The following is a 20,078-nucleotide window of genomic DNA, read 5'->3' as shown; positions in this document are numbered from 1 at the left end:
CAGTGTTTTGACAGGGGGGCAAACACTTGTTCACCCAGGGCTATATAGTTTTGGATTTTGTTTTCCCTTAATAATAAAAACCTTCATTTAAAAACTGCATGATGTGTTTACTTGTGTTATCTTTGACTAATATATAAATTTGTTTGACGATCTGAAACATTACAGTGTGACAAACATGCAAAAAGATAAGAAATCGGTAAGGGGGAAAACACTTTTTCACACCACTGTATTTCAGCTATCGAAATGTTCAGCTCCTCAAGGACATTCATGCTGCTATTCAGAACTTTTGTAAAATTCATACTTTTAAAATATTTAGCTTTATTTTGAAAATCTTGCTTCATTCAAATGAATGGGAAAATTCTACTTCAGCATACTTTCAGCTATTTCAGCTATCGAAATGTTCAGCTCCTCATGGACATTCATGCTGCTATTCAGAAGTTTTGTAAACTTCATACTTTTGAAATATTTAGCTTTATTTTGAAAGTCTTGCTTCATTGGGAATGGAAAAATTCTACTTCAGCATACTTTCAGCTAGCAAAACCATTCAGGTGTCAAAATGTTCAGCATTTTCAGGGCGATCTTTCAGCACTCAGCATCCATACGCATTTTCTTCATAAAATGCATTTCTCTAGTTATTTATGTCATCCCAGTGTTTAAAGTGAAAACCAACACAAGATATTACACTGATAAAATGAAATGGTCCCCTGTGAACCTGACACAGGCAGTTATCACTCACAGTGTTCAACATGGATTCTTAAACTTATTAAAAATAAAAAAAACAGAATCAGCACAATAGTGACCCCTATCATGTTCAGTTTGTCTTGCTGTACTCTTATTGAAAGTCTGTGTAGTGAGCCTGCCTCATCCTCTCACTGTGTGAGCTCACAGTAAATGAAGCTACAGCCAAGTTGAGCTCCGCCCCACGTGACTGATGATCAGCTGGAACACAAGGAAACCCTGGTCCTCACAACAGATTAATGAATCAGCATAGAGCAGTGAAAGAATTCCTAATGAGCAGGTTCTACAATTCCTAGAATAGCAGGAAATGTTTGCCAGGTACAATTTTGTGTCAAGAATTGTTTTAACAGGGTTTAGTTAGATTTTTGCAGCACAGTGAAGTGTGACTAATAAATTGTTAAAAGCCAATGATTACTGATAGAACATTAATGTAATAGCCTGTTTTATAGCCACCTATACAAGCATCATGCTTCAGGATGCAAGAGCTTTCCAGTAAATTAGGTTTTATGTATGGTTATCAGTTGAACAAATACATGCAAGCAAATGCATGTCGTCAGCTGAAGGACTCAAGATATTTTAAAAGAAATGACATTATAGGTTTATTTTATAACCACATGACATGCTCACCTCAACCTATGTATCATGAGGGCATTTTTTTCATTTGGCTGGACAGTTGTTTGTTTGTTGTTGTCTGTCTGACTTTAAGTACATCAAGTGAAACTACTCACTTCTTTAAACTCATTCCTACAGTTACGTCTATACAGTATGAATGCAGTAGAACAACCCCATGACCATCAGCTGTTAACAGGCTCCCATGCCCCCCACCTCCCACACATCACATCCTGCCAACAGTGGAATAAAGATCTCTTCCGCTGGGCATTGTGGTTACTGTTCATGTTGTGCTGGACTTCCCGACAGCCCTGTAAATCCGTCTATGTCCAGTAAGCCTCAGAGGGCGGGAGAGGTCACCACAGACAATGTCCAATCTTGATGAATCGCCAGTCAGTCCACTTCTAGCACTGTACTATTTATACGATTCTTTTCAGCAGCAACTCGCTCCCTCGGTCCTCAGCAGGTACCTGCCCCCCTCTCCCTCCAGAAACCCACGTTTCCTACCACCTTCAGTTCTGCGCCGTCACACAACAATTAAAACTGCTAAGTCTCCCGTTAACAGCTGCTACAGATTAGCAGAGTATCGCTTCTCAATTGACTGTTTTCCAGAAACTAATCCTCTGAAATCCCCCGTTTTCTCAGTGTCGGGAACATGATAAAACAGACAACACTTAAGTCATGTTTGATGGCCCCCACCCTCCCAAACACTAAATTGCTAAAACCTGTAAGAACCTCTCAACTTTGGTAATAGGATTCAGAAGCAGCACCGCGAGGCGGAGGGGAAAGAAAGGGACAAAAAGAAACGACTCACCTGAGAAAGACCGTCTCTCCTTGTCGGACGGTGATATTGTCCATTACTTTGTTGTCGGATTGAGAATCCCCTTGGCTGCGGACTGGCAACCCTGCAGGCACAAGAAGCAACATCCTCAGACAGAGAAGAACTATGCATTTGTTCAAAGCGACAAAGTATCCTCGGACAGACATCGTCTTCAAAGGCGTAAAAAACTAATCCCACAGCGAGACAATGTGTCGGTTTTCGCCCTGTGACGGTCCCGTGGAGATTATTTACCCCCAGTCCGACAGTCTTAATCCAGACTCCTCGTCAGGTACAGCCGCGGTGTGCACAGGGGAGGAGAGAGCCTATCCGGTACACTGTAAAACATCTACTGTGTGTTGTTCAAAACAAAGCAAGGGCAAACAGAATCATTTCTTCTCACTGTTGGTCCGGCGGAAGGTGATTACCAAGTTGTTTTTAAAAATAAAAATACACCTGGCGAAATTCCTCCCACTAGTCTATTTATCAAAACCTATTTGTGTCTAAATGCTGGCGAACTGAAAGACACCAGAGTCATTTTGGAAAGGAGAGGGTGATACCAAGTTTGCGATTTGCATCGGTTGTCAGTGACTTGTTTCTCTTTCGGTGCTCTAGGTTATGAACACTTTGGCTCTGGTCACGTCAGGAACGCACGGACACACATTCGCATCAACCACCCTCATGGCAAACAGGGGCAGAGAAGAGCATCATATTAATCTTGTAGGCAGTGATAGTGAGTCTGTGGCACTGCGTGGGGAATCTCCTGTGTCTCTGGTGTTGAAAGAGTGAGTTTAATACAGTGAATGCTGCACAGTGATACCCCAGAAGCTCCATATTAAAATTTTTATACATTTAATTTAATTTAACTTTGTTTTTTGTTATTACAGCATTTAGGCCTGCAAGTAATGGCTGTTATAATTTTCATTAACAATTAATATGTAAATTAGTTTCTCAGTCGATCATTAAATTGCTGGTAAACGCTGTCCTTCACTGTTTATAAAAGCCCATGTTGAAGAGCAAATTGTTTTGTCTGACAACAGTGCCCTTCATCATTTTTGGGACAAAATGATGTCTTTGTCCCCAATATCATGAAGGGTAATGTCAAAAACCCCAACAGCAAATGAAGTTTAATATCACAGGGCAAGACCAAAAACAGTAATTCATATTATAGAAACTAGAATCTCAAAAATTTTTTGTTTTGTTTTGCTGTGTTTGTTTGTTTAGTTTTTTGGCCTATGCATTAATCTATACAATTTTAATCTCCAAACCTTCCTACAGAGAAAATAAATAACCCAAGAGTGAGAAACAAACCCCAGTATTCAGTACTAGAATAATTGCTGCATAGCCTGAACAGTCACTGTGGGACCTCTGAAAGTAGAAATGGCACATTCCCACTTTTACAAATGAAAAACCAAATTCATAAGCAAAATGTGACCAAACAGGTTTCTCGTTGGCACAGCCTAATCTCTGGGTTTCAAAATTTTATATCGCTCACAATGACTAAAACATTATAATGTTACCAAAATGTTGACATATAATAAGTATAAATATAATAAGCTATGTCCAGTAAGGCGAAGATGTTAATGTACTTCTTAGATAAAACATGAAATCATGTTCTTATTAACTGCGTGAGTTACATTGGGTGGTAGTTAGTTCAAGTCAACATTGTTACATCAAATTATAGTGAAAAAGGAGAGGTGTGTACAGGAATAAACTCAAGCTTTGAGCGTCTGAGGATCTCTACCTTAGTCTCATTCACACATCATGCATATATTCTGTTTTTATAATTCACAATAATTTCCCATTCCTATTCAATTCATTTTCAGTTTGAAGCCATAATGGAAGCAGCTTCTAACTTGAAATGAACATGTCCAAACACTGGCTAACAGTTCATAGTAAAGGGGTTCTAAGATAAACTGAGAAAGTGTTTTCTTGAAAGAACTGGATCATGACAGTGTCCCGTTTTTAGAATGTCATAGTTCAGATGAAACAAGGCAACAGGAAGAACAGAGGTTTATGCTCATGAGCATCTGTGACCTGTGTTAAAATGTTCAAGAACAAATGTGTGGCCTGAAGACAGACAACAGAACACAGCAATAAACACACACAGAAAATATAATGTATACCAGCATACACTCTGGCACCAGAGCAGTGAGATGATGTGGTCAGTTGTCCATTTTCTCTGTTTAGTAATCAGCCTCCAGTGAATTGTGAAGTGTGTGATACTGGACATACTGTAAGAAAGCCTAAACTACTGCAGTGTATATTTCATGCAGGTGAACTGAACAGACTATTTTTAAACCAGTGAGTCACAGTCTGTGTATAGGTCCTTTGTCTCACACTCATACTTTGCTACAATGCCAGTTTAATCCACAAGTAAACGCACCAACTTAGAGGCTTAAACTGGTTAGAAGAGAAATATTTGATCACGGCTGGCAACAAAAGGAATGTCTGACAATGTCCTGTCATATATACTGTATAAAAAAGACGTGCTACATAAAGGAGATGTAAATCAACACATACAGTAGGTGTGTGTGAGAAAGCGTGTTTGGGGGGGGACTTATCTTGATGCAATATAACATTATATAGCATTATAATAATATAATGATAGAAGGGCTGTTTAAGGTTAGGGTGTCAACTGGGAACCACAGCAGACCGGATTCAAATCCTTGTTGCATATCTCATTCCCTTATTTCCTGCACCTCTCTATTGTCTTTAACAAAGACTGTGAAATGCCCTGAAAAATAGTTTAAAAACATACTCTCCAAGGCACATGCTAAAAATATTCAGTGAATTTAAAGGAAATTTTAAAGCCCCATGAGAAAACTAAACAGTGTCTTTAGATATTACATTTTAATATTTATTTATTTTGTACTGTTGGGAGAGCTGGAAACCAAGTTTTTGAAATGAAATATTTGTTGTGTATTTGAAAAATAAAGATGTTGAAGCTTGAACCTCATTAATTTTTGATTCAAATGTCAGTAGGCTACTGCATGCATCTGGGACACCTTAAATCAGCGAGAAATGGGGAAAAAAAACCCACAAATGCAAAAATCTGTCATGAAATACCCCAAAATTAGCCGGTACCTGTAGATTCATGTGGGACCTTGTTGCTCTTAGTAAGCAGCTGTTTTTCTGGGGCTTTGACATTTTACATTAAGATAATGTTCAGGCTGTTTTGATGACAAGGTTTGATGGTGGTTTTAATAGATATCAGAATCAGAATGAGAAAAATGAACACATTTAATAGTAGAACATCTCTGCCTGCAAGATTCTGAGCTTTTTATTTTCATTTCTCTATCTTTTTATTTCATTGACACAGGAATTGAGTGTCATTTACCAGACAGCTTAACTGTTTGCACTGCTGAGTCATAATGATGTTCAGAAGAGCGTCTGTTTCCACAAAATGTGAATCCATTGCTCAGGAAATTAATACCAGTATAAAGTTTGTCTTAATTCTTTGTTTATTTTCCCTAAAGCACATGTACACCCACTGAATAGAGGTTCAGTATCTTCCTGAGACAAACAGATTATTTTGGAACCAAGCTACTCAGCAGGTATCAGAGTGTGACAAATGAATCACTATATCCAGTATCACAGAACCTAATGCTGTTAGTTGGAAGAAACATGTATTTACTGCACTTGAGCTACCTTGTCATAATCTCTCCAAAAGCTGTATTTTCCCAATTTAAGACTGAGAAAATAGTAGCATTTAAAGCCAAGCTGCATGCACTTGATTTCAGACCTTTAATACCAAAAGTTCAGTTTCGTGTAGGACCAGAAGTTTGTACCATAAGTCAAACATACAGTGCATTGTCAAAGAGGTGATGTTTCTATTGTTAATCCATACTTATATGGCTACTGGAATAAAATGTGAAAGTGTGGAGAGGCTGCTTCTCTGATAATCACTAAAATGTATGCTTGCTTGATTTAGCTTAATTACTGTAGGCTCTCTGTCTGTCAGCAGCCTCTTAGCATTCCTGTCTGCTTATACCTATTCATAGCATAGCATATGAAAAAAGTCATGCAATTATTCAGTCCTGTTCTCCCAACTGCTATTGGTCTCACTCATTTAATCACGACGTTCACCAATGCTTTTCAACACTCAGTATTTTGCTTCTCAGCACTTTTACCTCAGTCTGCCACACTGTAGAGTCCAGGTAATGAAGTCATACAAACGTGAATTACAAGGAGTGCAACTGAAAATGTTTTACTGAATATACAAACTGAGTTTTGTAGGCTATATTGTTTTAATGGTTTGTATTTTTTCATTAAAATCTGAAATGTAATCTAGATGCTGCATTTTCAGTAATGTCGAAATAGTGTTTGTCCAGGTTTCCTGTCTTTGGGCTGAGGTATCCACATAGCAGGAATAATACGTTTTAATTTGTTTGACTCCCAAGGTGCAAGTTAGTCATTTTTTATATCTGTGCCTAGATGACCTCAAGTAAAAGTCTCAACCTTTTCTGACTTCAGTGCGCACTGCCAACTACTGTCCATCTGCATTTAGTAGTCAGCTATCATATGTTCTCTTAACCCTAAACCTGACCCTAACCTTGATTCCTACCAGTAACCCTGACTCTGACCCTATGCCCCCTAGTCACAACTCCCATCTGTCTTTCAATAATAAATGTTATTGACTTTCTAACAAAATGTGACAGTTTTCATCCCCTATCCTAGCCCTGATCATATCCTTAACACTTACCCTACCCCTGACCCCAACCCTAAACCCTGGCCCACATTTGGGAACAGTGCTCTGTAACAGGTTTTAACGTTAGGGTGTGAAATAATGTCACATTTATTTTGCAAAAAAAAAATATGGATATCATAGTGTATCAGATTCTTCCCTGCCAGCTCTAAGCAGTATGTTATGAGGCTAGAGGAAGTGGGTGTGCTTCAGGCTTGACAGCATCTGAGCTATTTTATAGTCCAGATCTTGAAGGGGAGAGAATGAGCTGTCACCATCCAGAACAACGAGCCTCCAGGCAGCACATTCCCAGGAACGTAACTTGACTTTCTCAGAGTGCTGCAGCTCATAATCAAGGCTCCACCTCCACACAGACTATAAATGCCACCACTCGTCACCCCTCTTCACCTCACCTGAATGAAGTTGTCAAGCAAATGAATGAGCGAGGTGAAGCCTCCTGCAGTGACATCTAATATTCCCCATCAAAAATACCTGTTTAGTCAATTACTCACCATCACACTTTGTATCAACGCATGCTAAGTTAGTAAATTAGTGACTGTATTTCACCCAAACACATGAAAGGAAATGTTAAGTTAAAAAGGATTTTTGATAGCTTTTTTATTAATTTTGGTGGAACAAGCCCAATGCTAAAGTTTCAACCTAATGCTATACTAATCAGTGTTTTTATATTACCAGTGTGTGTACTATAAAGGGTTCCCTCATAGTGAATCCACAGACACTGATCACTAACACTGCAGTTCCCAAACATGGACCCCAACCTCTCCACTATGGCTTCTGTGCAGTGTATGAGGATTTTACATTTCTCTGAATTTCACACAATGGCTTCTCCCTCTCCCTCTCCTTCTGTCTCTTGCTTGGAGTGTCATATGTTCAGTTATTCCTCTGCCTCCTTTAGCAATAATGGTATTTGTAATTAATCTAAGATGCTAGCAGCATTGGAGGTGAGGCTCACCAAGCTGGAAGAATGGCTCGGAACCATGGAAAATACCCCAGCTTTCCAGGCCCATGTAGCAAGTGTGGGAACGCCTAAGCATAATGTTAGCTCAGCCCAAGCTAGCCGACTCCCAGCACTTCCTAAGCAGCTGATATCTCAGCCAAGGTGGCTGGATGGCAGTTCGCAAAAGTCATAGCTCGAAACAAATGCTTACAGTTCATCACCTGTATGTTCACGTTTCAAATTGATTTTCCCTAGTCCGTGAAAACCCACTGAGAAAAAAGCTCTAATTGACAACTCTATCGTCAGAAATATGGTGCTAAAGTCACTGGCAGCCATAGTCAAATGTATTCCTGGGGCCAGAGCGGGCAACAGTGAATTCAATTTGAAGCAGCTGACTAAGGATAAAAGGAAAATACAGTCAGATTGACAATCACGTCAGCACTAATTACTCTCGACTTCGCCAGGTGAAGGTCACTAAGATTAATATTCAGTCAATGTGTAACTTTGCCAAAACAATGTCGGACCTTGTTGATTTCTTTGGACCCCTGCCCAATCTGACCAGTGATGACATGTTTAGCCACATGAAGTCATTCAACCGCTGGCTGTCTAGGTGGTGCCCAGAAAACAATGTGGGCTTCATAGACAATTGGAAAACATTTGTGTTTTGGACACTGAGCCGTCGTCATGAAAATGTTTCTGATGAGAGAATTCCAATAACCATACTGTGCTGCCCATGTCCTACACACCTAGTGCAAAATGGCAGTTGATGCAGAAATAAATCACTGTGGTTATTGATTATTGATAACATGGACTTCATAGACAACTGGAAAACATTTTGGGGAAAACCTGGTCTGATTAGCCGAGATGGCATCCATCCCACTTTGGGTGGTGCGACTCATATCTAGAAATCTGGACGAGTTTATTTTACAACCTAAATGTTGAGCTTAAAATTCCCCTAGATCTCAGCAGTTATGACTTCACGAGACTTCTTCTCTCCCATAGATCTCTCTGAATTGACCTCAACAACAGCTTCATCTAAATCATTATCATGTCCCCCTAATCAACATGTCCATATTAGATGCGATTAACTTCTCTCTATTAACACGTTATGTTCCACAGGCCTTTAAAGTTGCAGTAAATAAACCTCTACTCAAAAAGCCTACTCTGGACCCAGGTGTCCTAGCTAATTATAGACTAATATCCAATCTCCCATTTATTTCTAAAATACTTTGCAGCTGCAAAGCAGTTATGTGACCACTTGCACAAGAATGATTTGTTTGAGAATTTTCAGTCAGGTTTTAGAGCCCATCATAGTACAGAAACTGCATTGGTGGAAGTCACCAATGATCTTCTCCTAGCCTCAGACAAAGGACTTGTCTCCATACTTGTCCTCTTAGATCTCAGTGCTGCTTTTGACACCATTGATCACAGCATCTTACTACAGAGACTTGAACATGTTATTGGAATTAAAGGAACTGCACCAAGTTGGTTCAACTCTTACCTATCAGAAAGATTCTAATTTGTTCATGTTAATGATGAATCTTCCACACAAACTGAAATTAGTCACGGCGTTCCACTGGGCTCTGTGTTAGGTCATGGTAGGTTATACATGCTCCCTTTAGGCAATATTATCAGGAAGCACAACATAAATTTCCTTTGCTATGCAGATGATACTCAGTTATATTTATCTATGAAGCCAAATGAATCAGATCAGCTGGTCAAACTTCAAGCATGTCTTAAAGACATAAGGGCCTGGATGACCTGTAATTTCTTACCCAGTTATTGAACTTAGGCCTGGAAACCTTAGAAATATGCTCTCTAACCATATAGTTACTCTAAATGACATATTAGCTTCTCTCCATTGACTCACTGTAAAATCTAGAATAGAATTTAAAATTCTTCTCCTAACATACAAAGCCCTTAATGACAAGGCTCCATCGTTTCTTAAAGACCTCATAGAGCCTTGTCATCCTAACAGAGCACTTCGCTCTCAGAGTGCAGGTCTGCCTGTGGTTCCTAGAGTCCACAGAATTAGAATGGGAGGCAGAGCCTTTAGCTATCAAGCTCCTCTCCTATGGAACCAACTCCCAGTCTCAGTTCAGGAGGCGGACACCCTCTCTACCTTTAAGATTAGACTTAAGAGTCCTCTCTCTCCCTGTACCTTTCTGCAGGTTGCCCTGGCTCTGGAGCTCTACGTCTCTGATGAGCAGTCACCGGCCACATCAACCTGACCAGTTTTTGATTGTATGCTGTTGTTTGTTATGTCTTGTTGCTTTTCTTCTTTTCTCTCTCTTCTATCCACTCACCCCAACCGGTCGAAGCAGAAGGCCGCCCACCAAGAGCCGGGGTCTGTCAGAAGTTTCTTCCTAAAGGGAGTTTTTCCTCCCCACTGTCACCAAATTCTGCTGAAGGGGGATTTGTTTGGTTTTTCCTCCATATCTATAATATTAGTAGTAGTAAGATCTAGACCTTAATTTGTAAAGTGCCCTCAGATGACTTTTGTTGTGATTTGGCACTATACAAATAAAATTGAATTGAATTTCATGTAGGCTAGTACATCAACATCCACACCCAGTTACATACTAGCTAACTAAACTAACATTACCTTGTTTACCAGCTACAGCCAGGTCTTACCCCTTTGAACTTCTTCCCTGTCTCTCTAAAGAATTCTATTATGTGTATCTATAGGAGTCAGTAATGTTTGAGTCAAAATAAGATCATGGGTTTTCCATGCCAATACATGGATTGATGCATGTGCCCTGATGTACCAGCTACAACAAGCATACGTGTACACCAAATCCCTGACCACTGTGCCTCAGCTTGTATTTGGCTTTGACATTAGATTAGACCAACAAATCAGTTATTTACCTATTATTATCAGTCTAAATTAATTTTAAAGATAATGATAAATAAATACAGATACTGTGGAAAGCATGTCTATGGTAGCTGTGACCAAAAGTAAACAAAGGCCACTATGAGAGAAAGGCAAAAGAGTGAAAACAACAAGCCATTTACTAAATGATGATGATGTCTGCCTAAACTAATGGTGATCACACAGGTCTAGTTGGATGGTTTGAATAGAACAGCCACAAAAAAAGCTGGTTGAAGGCAGAAAATTGCCCCCTTCTTCAAGTACTGTCAAGATGTCATTGAGCAAAGTGTTTAACCTTCAGCAGCTGCACTGGAGCAGACTGGACAGCTTGATGGCATGACCCAGTGTGAAGCAGTGCGTCGCTGTAAAGTCACACTGACTCATCACAGGCTCACTTCTCTGCCATGAGGTAAACTGACATTCTGAATGACAGTGAAGAACATTGACATGTATGTGAGAAATACTGACAGATGAGTGTCGTTGCTGTTTAGTGTAGCATGATGTCACTGCTGATCAGCTCGTTATAGGACTGACTGGCTAATCATCATAATCGGTTTAATGACAAATATTGGGCAACCCTCCATACTGTCAATCAAAGTGTCAAAAGAGTCTACTTTCAGCAGAGGACAAGTGATGGGTTCAGCAATCACATCCATTACCAGACATCATGAAAACTGTTGTGCATGTCGCTTCTCAGCATTCACCAGCGTCTGGCTGTACGTGCTCGTATAAACGGTTGATTCTAAAATGGATGTTCTACAAAAGGACAATGCAGACAACAATAAAACATGAATGTTGGTGCTGGAGTTTTTCAAAATTATTTGAATACATTTTAGACTGCAAAATCATTCAGATCTGATTATATAGAGCACTGACATTTATATGGATTTTAACTACACATGTAATGGGAGGTGGACCTGAGGTTCAAATGTGGCAACCTGAAATCCTTCCATCAGCTGTAGGTTGAGAGATAGCATAGCTTTGATGCAGGTGATTAATTGGTTGTGCAATGCAGAGGTTACAATTATCAGACAAAAACAACAGCCAAACCAAATTTGTGCTATAGTACAACAGACAACACTCTGATCTGATATGCTGACACTTGCATCTTAAATATATTGCAAACTGTATATCAAAACATCAGCTGTTTTACATTAAAAATGCTTAGCATGCAGCTTTGCCTGCATGGCTCAGTGCTGTCAAGCAGCATGGCTGTCCATTCACAGCCCACTCAGAAACCAGACAAGCTGCAGGTGCAACAGTTCATCCTTGGAAATAATAGTTTGATCAAATAACCTTGGGTCAAGGTGGCTTCAAAAGTATCTCATAGTCTTCATCTGTGAAGTGAATGTGTTCAGTTGTCATGAAGATGACTCACGTGTCATCACAAGATAGTGTTTTGCGTCAGATGTCAGTGTCAGTGATGATCTTTCTCCAGCTGTTCACTGACTCCTGGTCAGTGACTTTGACCTTTTGATGATGTTTTGGTCTGGTGTTCACAGACAGGTGAGGCAAATTGTCTCCATCAAACTAACAGGTGGACCTGGAGCTAACATTATTAAAAAACTGACTATATTTGTGCTGGAAGGTAGCTATGTGTTTCAGCAACAAACATCTGCACACACAACCTTGTCCTTAGGAATTACATTCTTATTATATTTGACACCTTTGATTTGCTAGTTGCATTCTGTTGGGAAACAATGTCAGTAGCAACAATAATTAATAATCAATTATATTTGAAAAAAAAAATTGTGCCTCAGAAAACACAATGCTTTCTTTTTAATGTTGTAGCCCTTTATCCTGCAGACCCAACCTATCAATTAGAATTCTATATAACAAATGTCCTCTTTATTTTCAGTGCCAGTCAACAGTGATTCACAGATCTAGCAAATGTATTTATATAACAGGTGCCTTGCAGTCTTTTCAAATACCATATTATCATAACATCATCAACTAAACTAGCTGAATGCCACACTGATGATCTTGTCATTCGCTGTCTTGACAACAAATGCATGCAAAGTGGAAGATGTTGTCGGATCATCTTGAAATCCATACACAGTTGATGCAGAGAAACATGACAACAAACAGCCTGCAATGGGCTGCAGCAGGCCACACCTTTCACAGTGTGATCTACATGCTGGCGCAGAGCCAAAGGCCAGATGTGCATGAAATGGATCACGTTGGTGTTCTGGACAGCAAGTTAAACGGTTATCTCTGCTGTTCTGCTTTGTGAGCCCTCCTGATGACTTCCAGATGGTAATCCTCCATCTTTAAGACTCTCTTTGTCCTCAAGGGAAGCTGAGGTAATGAGGTCTTCGTCACTGACATTATTGAAATATCACCTTGGAGACTGGAGGAAGGATCTCAGCAAGGAAGTCCGCTGGGCACCTTGACCTGCCTGTGTGTGATGAAATAGCAAAAATACCTCTGGAAAATCTTAATTCTTTAAAATGTGTCATACACTGTTCATATATTAATCACACAAGTTTTTTCCACTGTGGAATTAAGCTCACAATATAATCGGATCTCAAGAAAGCCTGGTGAGGAAACAAATGTAAATGAGAGATTTCCCCATTGTATGAAACTGATTGGATGTTTAAGTAATTGTGCTGGAGCACTTGCAGATGTGCAGACAAGAAGCACTTGACTTGGGGTTTGGACTCTTAAGGAAAAATAATAATTAAGAGTGAACAAACAGTGGCGATAGCAGCTGTGGGAGAGGCACTGTGGTTGAGTGGCTGTGAAGACAGCCAGTTATGGACTGGGAGAAGTTTCCAACTGGCACTGAATCAGAGGACGATCGCGCCTGGAGACTCACACTCTGCTCCACCCCTCATCCCCTACACTCACCAGGAGCAAGCATTTGCCAAGATCTTAATCATGGTGGGCTCAAGCAATCAATACTAAAGTGGCCCTTAGGTGTTAGATACCCCTGAGTGGAAGTGACCATTACCTTCTAATAAAAAGATGGATGCTGGTGAAGTTGTCTTCATCATGCCTTAGCAATGGCTTCCTGACTGCCAGGCATGTTAAGTGCACTTTTGCAGTTACAAATCCTCAGCCATGGAGGTAGCAGCATTTTCACAAGTATCCCTTTTTGTCCTTTGTCTATGTGGAAGAAGGAAATGGATTTGAGGCCAGATATCACACAGCAACATATCCTTGTAAACAACTAGATAAGATGACCCAGAGCATTGTTAAAAAAATTTGTCTTCAGGAGATGGACTGCACAGTTCACACAGGTCAAAGCAATATTGGGCATAAATGCACAAAGTGAGGAAAGCACTTTATCTTCACTGTCTTAATAATCTGGAGAGCTGGGGAGCAGCTCAGTAATTATTAATGGCAATGGTGTGGGCTTGTTTGTTTATACATCTCAGCAGTTTTTTCAGACACACACACACTGATACAACAGCTGTTTTAAAAAAGCTCCCTCCTATACACACACACACACACACTTTGCTTCACTTGAGTAAAGGCACTTTACTAAACACTTTTTTTTGCTGCTCTATGGAGTTTTTTCGGTAAAGCTGTATAATAGTGTCAGCTTGAGGCGGGAAGGTGCACCGATCCAATTATTATGTGGTTATATTCTTTTTGTTGACAAAATTGGGCCTCTTAGAGTTTTCCTAATGGAAAAAGGAGCTTACTCTGTCTAACAATACATTAACCAAAGAAATATGCAAAGCCTCATGGCCACTCAAACTTAGCAGAGGTTTTTCATTCATACTCCAGAGGAACATGTTACTGAAAAGTGTGTGAAAATTATTGTAGGAGCTGTCTCAAAAATACAGCAATATTAATCTAAGTGTTACTAGTCACCAATCAATGGCATGTTTCATTACAGCCCAGAGACAGACAATGTGGACCATGCTTCAGAGCTTAATTCAGAGGTTTATTACTAATTGGGTGATTTTGTATTTTTGTAGTTTTAGCTATTATTATTTCTAAGACCTTGGTTCTCAAAGTAATGGCTGAGATTTGGGGACAAAATGTAGCCACCCAAACCTGAAATGTTGGTAATAATATCTCATTGCACAGGAAAACTGAAACCTCTGTTTGTTTCCCATTTCCAAACCAATAGTCATTGTTGTTTCTGTTTGTTTAGTTTAATAATCCTAAGTGTGTGTTTATTATTGTAACCATGATGATGAAGGTCCTCTAACAAAGCACTTATTTTACTGTAAACCAAACCACGATCTCTCCCTAAATCATGGAAGATGTAAATGTTTGATAAGGGTTTAAGTTGCACTTAGATCTGATATTTAAATTCAAGATAAGTGCTCACTGTTATATTCATGTGTGATTAGCATATATATGATGTTATTATATGATGTTATTATACACATGCATATTTTTGTAGGTTGTGGTTTAAGTTATTTATAATGCTCTGGTATGAATTCAAATTACTTTTGAAAATAAAGTTATGTGCGACAATTATGAAATTGTATATTATTGCTTATTATTATACTTCTACTCCTCTAGACTTCTATTAATTTAGGTAAGCACGAGTACACAGCAGGTTAATCGATGTAGTCAAATCTGAGGTGCGATATATGCTTGTATATTCATCGAATGATAAAAAACTGTTTGCACCAGTAATGATGCTTCACTGAAGATGTTACAGCTGTTGACAAAGGTGTTAATATACACGTTTGTTCTTATATCTGCTTATATGCATTATGTGTTGCAGTGTATTATAACCATGGTTCAGTAAAATAAAAAATGTATTGCCGTGTCAGCATTTTGCACATTTCACCTGATTTAACATTGCTGTGATGCCAGGGTAGTGTGTGGTTTTTGACCTTGACTGTAATTCACATAAGACAGTGTGCTATTAATGCCTTCCTGTCATATGATATATTTGACTGTTTACACTGAGGACCGGGTCAGTGTCCCTGGAGCTTGCTGCCCAGTTGAAGTGATGAACTCTAAAAACAATGTGCCATCAAAAACAAAACAAGATAAATAGACCTAAACGTTTGTTCTAATACTGCTTGATCCAATACTGAGTGTATAAATACTTCACAGAAACAGCTACTGTACCTTGTTTATTGTTAGATGATGTAATGTCAGCACAGGTAGTCTCATAAAGTCACCTTTGCTTAGTCAAGACAGACAAACTCAGAGTCTAATGGAACACAGGCCAAAACTGCATGGAGGTCTCTGAGAAAAACAAATACAAGAATAAAAAGGGAGCTAAAGTGGATAATGTTGCATGTTTTATTATGTGGGTATTATTTTATCATTGTATTTCTCATCATATTTAAAAAACATAATCCATGCTCTGCATACACAAATTCACATTTCTGCCATTTGTCACTTTAGCTAAATGTAGTGCTTGATCTGTTGCAGTCTGTTGTAACCATTTTTGACTTTGTTGTAAATGTGGATACTGAAAAAAAGCAGTTTGAGGGCTGCAACACCTACACACCTCTAGGTCAAGGTGGCTTAACACTGTGAATTGTCTTTGCTGCCCCATCCTAAACAGTTGCAAAGATAATTTTGGAAGACTAGAAACAAGTGGACACATCCAAACAGCTGTGACAAACTCCACAAACCTCAGTGTACACATGGCGCAAAAAGGAAAAGAAATGCCAAGTGAGAAACTGAGAATAGGATGATAGCAGTGCTAGACAACACACATGCACACACACACACACACACACACACACACACACACATACCCCCTCTCTCACAAAACCTGGACATTTCTAGGTTACCCATCAATTCTTCTCTCTTATCTAAAGATGATACAGATGCGGTGTTACTTGCATCTTGTGCCATGGCAGAGGGGTCATTGAGATTAAATGCCAACTTCAGACCTGCCTTTTAGTTGATGAGGCCTGTCAAGACAGTGGGAGGGTGAAGGAATGTGCTCAAATGGGAGCAGAAGTGTGTCAGAACCCCTCAGCCTGCCAACACATACTATGACTTTGCAGCATGGAGTCAGGGTAGTTATTCGTTTAGCACCTTAGACTTTCCAGCCATGCTGCACATACTGTAGGTGCTCAGAAGGATTAAGTGGTTAATTAAAGTTGAAGTCTTTGGGTTAAGGGACTTTAAATCAACAAGCATCTTCAAACAATTACTATTGGTGCAATATATTCTCAAAGCAATTAATTCTGACTTTTACCCACAAATTTAGTTCTTATTAAACAATACTACATAGAATTCTTCCCTTTTTTTTAAATAATTAACTGTCACACATTGAGTTAAGGTTTGGCTCACTTTCCCTTGCCATCTTAGATGAACAGTTATACTATAAGATGATAAAATAAAAGTGCAAAATTGAACAGTAACAGTAACAGCCCAAATCCCCTGGCCCACCCCCAATTTTTGCTGTGTCAGCTGGATGTCACCAGATAACTCATTCAAGTCAGGATCACATAGGTTGTGTTCACTTTACTCTCTTGTCTCTGTGTGGCCTGTACTGTATGTGTGTGTGCAAAAGAAAGTGCCTTTGCCCTTCCCTACTCTGTAAAACAGACGTTTGGAGAGTTTCCACAGTCAAGAGTGGGCCAACACCAGCGGTCTACCGTGTATTAACACATTTAAAGAATTTAATTTGGCAAGAAAGCAAGGCAAACTGTCATAGTCATGATTTTTGAGTCTACAGCTGTGCAAGCAGCTCTTTTAGGTTTATACACACAGCAGGGCACTAAGCTAAATGCTAACATCAACATGCTAACATGCTGATGAAAGAAGCAAAGCTTAAGGGTGTAGGAAAGATGTTAGTTGTTAGTTTCAGATATTTCATCAGTAATAAAGAAATTAAAATCTTGACCTGATATTGATATGATATTAAAAGTCAGACAGTCATAACAATTTCCCCTCTACTGTAAATCAAATATAATGACAATCCATCCAACAGCTGTGGAGGCATTCCAGTCAAAGCTACTAATGTCAACATCATGATTCAGTAGGATTAATCCTCAGGGAACTTTGAATTTATGAGATTTCATGGAAATTTATCTAGTAGTTGTTGAGACAGTCTGGATCAAAGGGGTGTACAAACATATGTTGGTATCTGTAGCACAATTAGCCCAGTTGCCTTGTGTAGGTTTGCTTTCAGTGCTTACAATAGCAATTTCACTTATATATAAACTGAACACTGAATGCATAGGTTTCAAAAAGACAATTAGTGGATATGTCCAATAACAGATTAGGGTTTCAGTTTTAAACAATAACCATGAAATTAAACCTGTGCATTAATATATGACTCCCCGGCTTTGCTGACATTTAGATCCTAAAGCTGAAAGCACAGTTTTATTGTTTCCAGACATTATCACTGGTGCCACAATAAGAAAAAGGGCAGAGCCTGGATTGGTGACATTTTCTTTCAAACCAACCAAAGCTGATTACAGCAGGGTCCAGTTCCTACTGATAACACTGGTGTTAAAAACATATAAGAGACAGGCTCTAGAGTATGTTATTGAACTCACTCATGAAAATAAATCTGTTTTATGTTTGTGCCTATCTATAAATAATGATACATTTCCATACTATAATTCCAATTATTACAATAGCAGTAAATATTGTCACACTTTGTGACTTTTTAATATTTTTCTTTGTTTTTTTATGACACATCTTCACACTTTTACTTGGTGCTTGTACAAATCTCCATCAGAAAACCTTCAATTTCTAGATAAGCTATTTTATAAATAACTAGGAAGAGGTGAAGGGTGATCGCCACAGCACCCAGACAATGCTCCTGGATCTCTCATAGACTCAGGCAGGTGTCAGGAGCAAAACAAGAACAGACAGCAGGTTTTTACTGAAACATAAGCAGAACCATAGGCTATAGGAATTGCCATATTTACTGCCACTGCAAATTGACTTCTCTACTTTTGACACACCACAGTGCTTTATGATTAGTCGTGGCTATCTTAATGTTTTCAGCCTCTTAATATGTCTTCTTTTTAGTCATCTTTAATGGGCTCTAAATTTATCTGTGCTGTGTGGTGTCCTTGAGTGTTTACACACCATCTGTGTGAAATAACGTAGTCTGCTTCAAATGACATCTCAGAGAAAAAAGACAAGAAATCAACAGTGCTGCATCGACATCAGCACTACACAGCTTAAATTTATTTTCTTAACAAGGCAACCGTAAACATGCCTGCCCTGAAAATGACGCTGTTCTCCTCGTGGCAAGGAGGTAACAAATGTTATCTTTAACCCATAATTTAAGTGCACCTGTCAGGGCATTCAGTGCAGTTCTCAGATTGGTGGTGTTTAAGATATGGTGGTGCAATATGTACAGATTGATTATTGAGGCAAGAAATTTCCTATTATGTGATGTGTGTTTTAAAAGTTTCCTGTATGTTTAGTATATGTGTTTATGTGAAGGATGTGTTGTTAAAATTTAGGAGACAGTTTTCTTTATTGCCAGCCATTGTTAGTCAGCAGTACCAGTAAATTGCCAGTGAGTGCCAGTCTCACTACGTGGACAGCATACATGCAGATACAGTATAGTCACAGGGTAGTCTTGCATGGATTAATAAGATAACAAGAAACTTTGTGCACAAGATCGAAGCAGAAAATGCTAGGTCCATGTCAATGCCCACACTTGAGGTATTTGCAAGTTGTCAAATGCCTGCTTGTGTGATGTACTTTTGGCAAATGCGCAATGCCTTAGTGTCTGTTAAGACTGCAAGCATGTGTAAGTTTATTAGAGTTCAATGGGACATGGTGCGAGGTTTGATCCCCGGTCAGGGCGTGGTCAATATCCAGCCTGGGCCCCTAGGCAAGGCTCTTAATGCCACCTGCCCGCCTCATTGGTAATGAGAGTTGGAAACACAAGAGTCACACCGGCTCGGACGTCACCAGGACAGCCTGATGAGAAGTGGGCTACTGGAACAAGTGCAAGACATCCATGGACAAGAGATGAGAACAGGGAACTATTTTATATATATATTAATTTGTCCCACCAGGTGCTCATGGAGTGAAGTTAGCTTCTTTAACCAGTAGGTGTGGATCATGTCAGGGCCTGGTGCTGTCCAGCTCTTCATACTTGAGACCCGCTCTTGAATGTCTGCCACTGTGATGATTACTGGGTCTTGTGCAGGGAGATTGCTGAGGTCCACCAGCCACTGGGCATTGTTGTTATGTGATGCCTCCTTCTCCCGTATGCTTTTCCAGAAATGTTCAACCTCCAGCCTTGGTGGCTCTGGTCTCACGTTAACAAGAGTCACACCGGCTCGGACGTCACCAGGACAGCCTGATGAGAAGTGGGCTACTGGAACAAGTGCAAGACATCCATGGACAAGAGATGAGAACAGGGAACTATTTTATATATATATTAATTTGTCCCACCAGGTGCTCATGGAGTGAAGTTAGCTTCTTTAACCAGTAGGTGTGGATCATGTCAGGGCCTGGTGCTGTCCAGCTCTTCATA

At 39.5% G+C, this 20,078-nt stretch overlaps 1 protein-coding gene and 1 long non-coding RNA gene across 3 annotated transcripts in view; one reads left to right on the top strand and one right to left on the bottom strand.

Annotated features, from left to right (window-relative positions):
• The window catches only part of LOC109972012 (opioid-binding protein/cell adhesion molecule-like), a 641,198-nt gene that overhangs the window by 133,948 nt on the left and 487,172 nt on the right, over positions 1-20,078 (bottom strand). The window contains exon 2 of one of the 2 annotated variants that reach the window (XM_020620599.1): positions 2,162-2,252. In XM_020620599.1, the coding sequence (XP_020476255.1) occupies positions 2,162-2,252 (91 nt within the window). Of the gene's footprint in view, positions 1-2,161; positions 2,785-20,078 lie in introns of those variants that run through there. The other variant, XM_020620598.1, reaches the window with a different exon arrangement.
• Positions 2,507-2,949, top strand: LOC109972016 (uncharacterized). The gene is made up of 2 exons (XR_002276630.1): positions 2,507-2,584; positions 2,780-2,949. It is a non-coding gene; the product is annotated as an uncharacterized LOC109972016 (long non-coding RNA).

The sequence above is a fragment of the Monopterus albus genome, unplaced genomic scaffold (genome assembly GCF_001952655.1).
Source record: "Monopterus albus unplaced genomic scaffold, M_albus_1.0 scaffold243.1, whole genome shotgun sequence".
Lineage (NCBI taxonomy): Eukaryota > Metazoa > Chordata > Actinopteri > Synbranchiformes > Synbranchidae > Monopterus > Monopterus albus.
The sequence above is the reverse complement of the archived record's forward strand: the minus strand, read 5'-3'. Positions and strand labels throughout refer to the sequence as shown.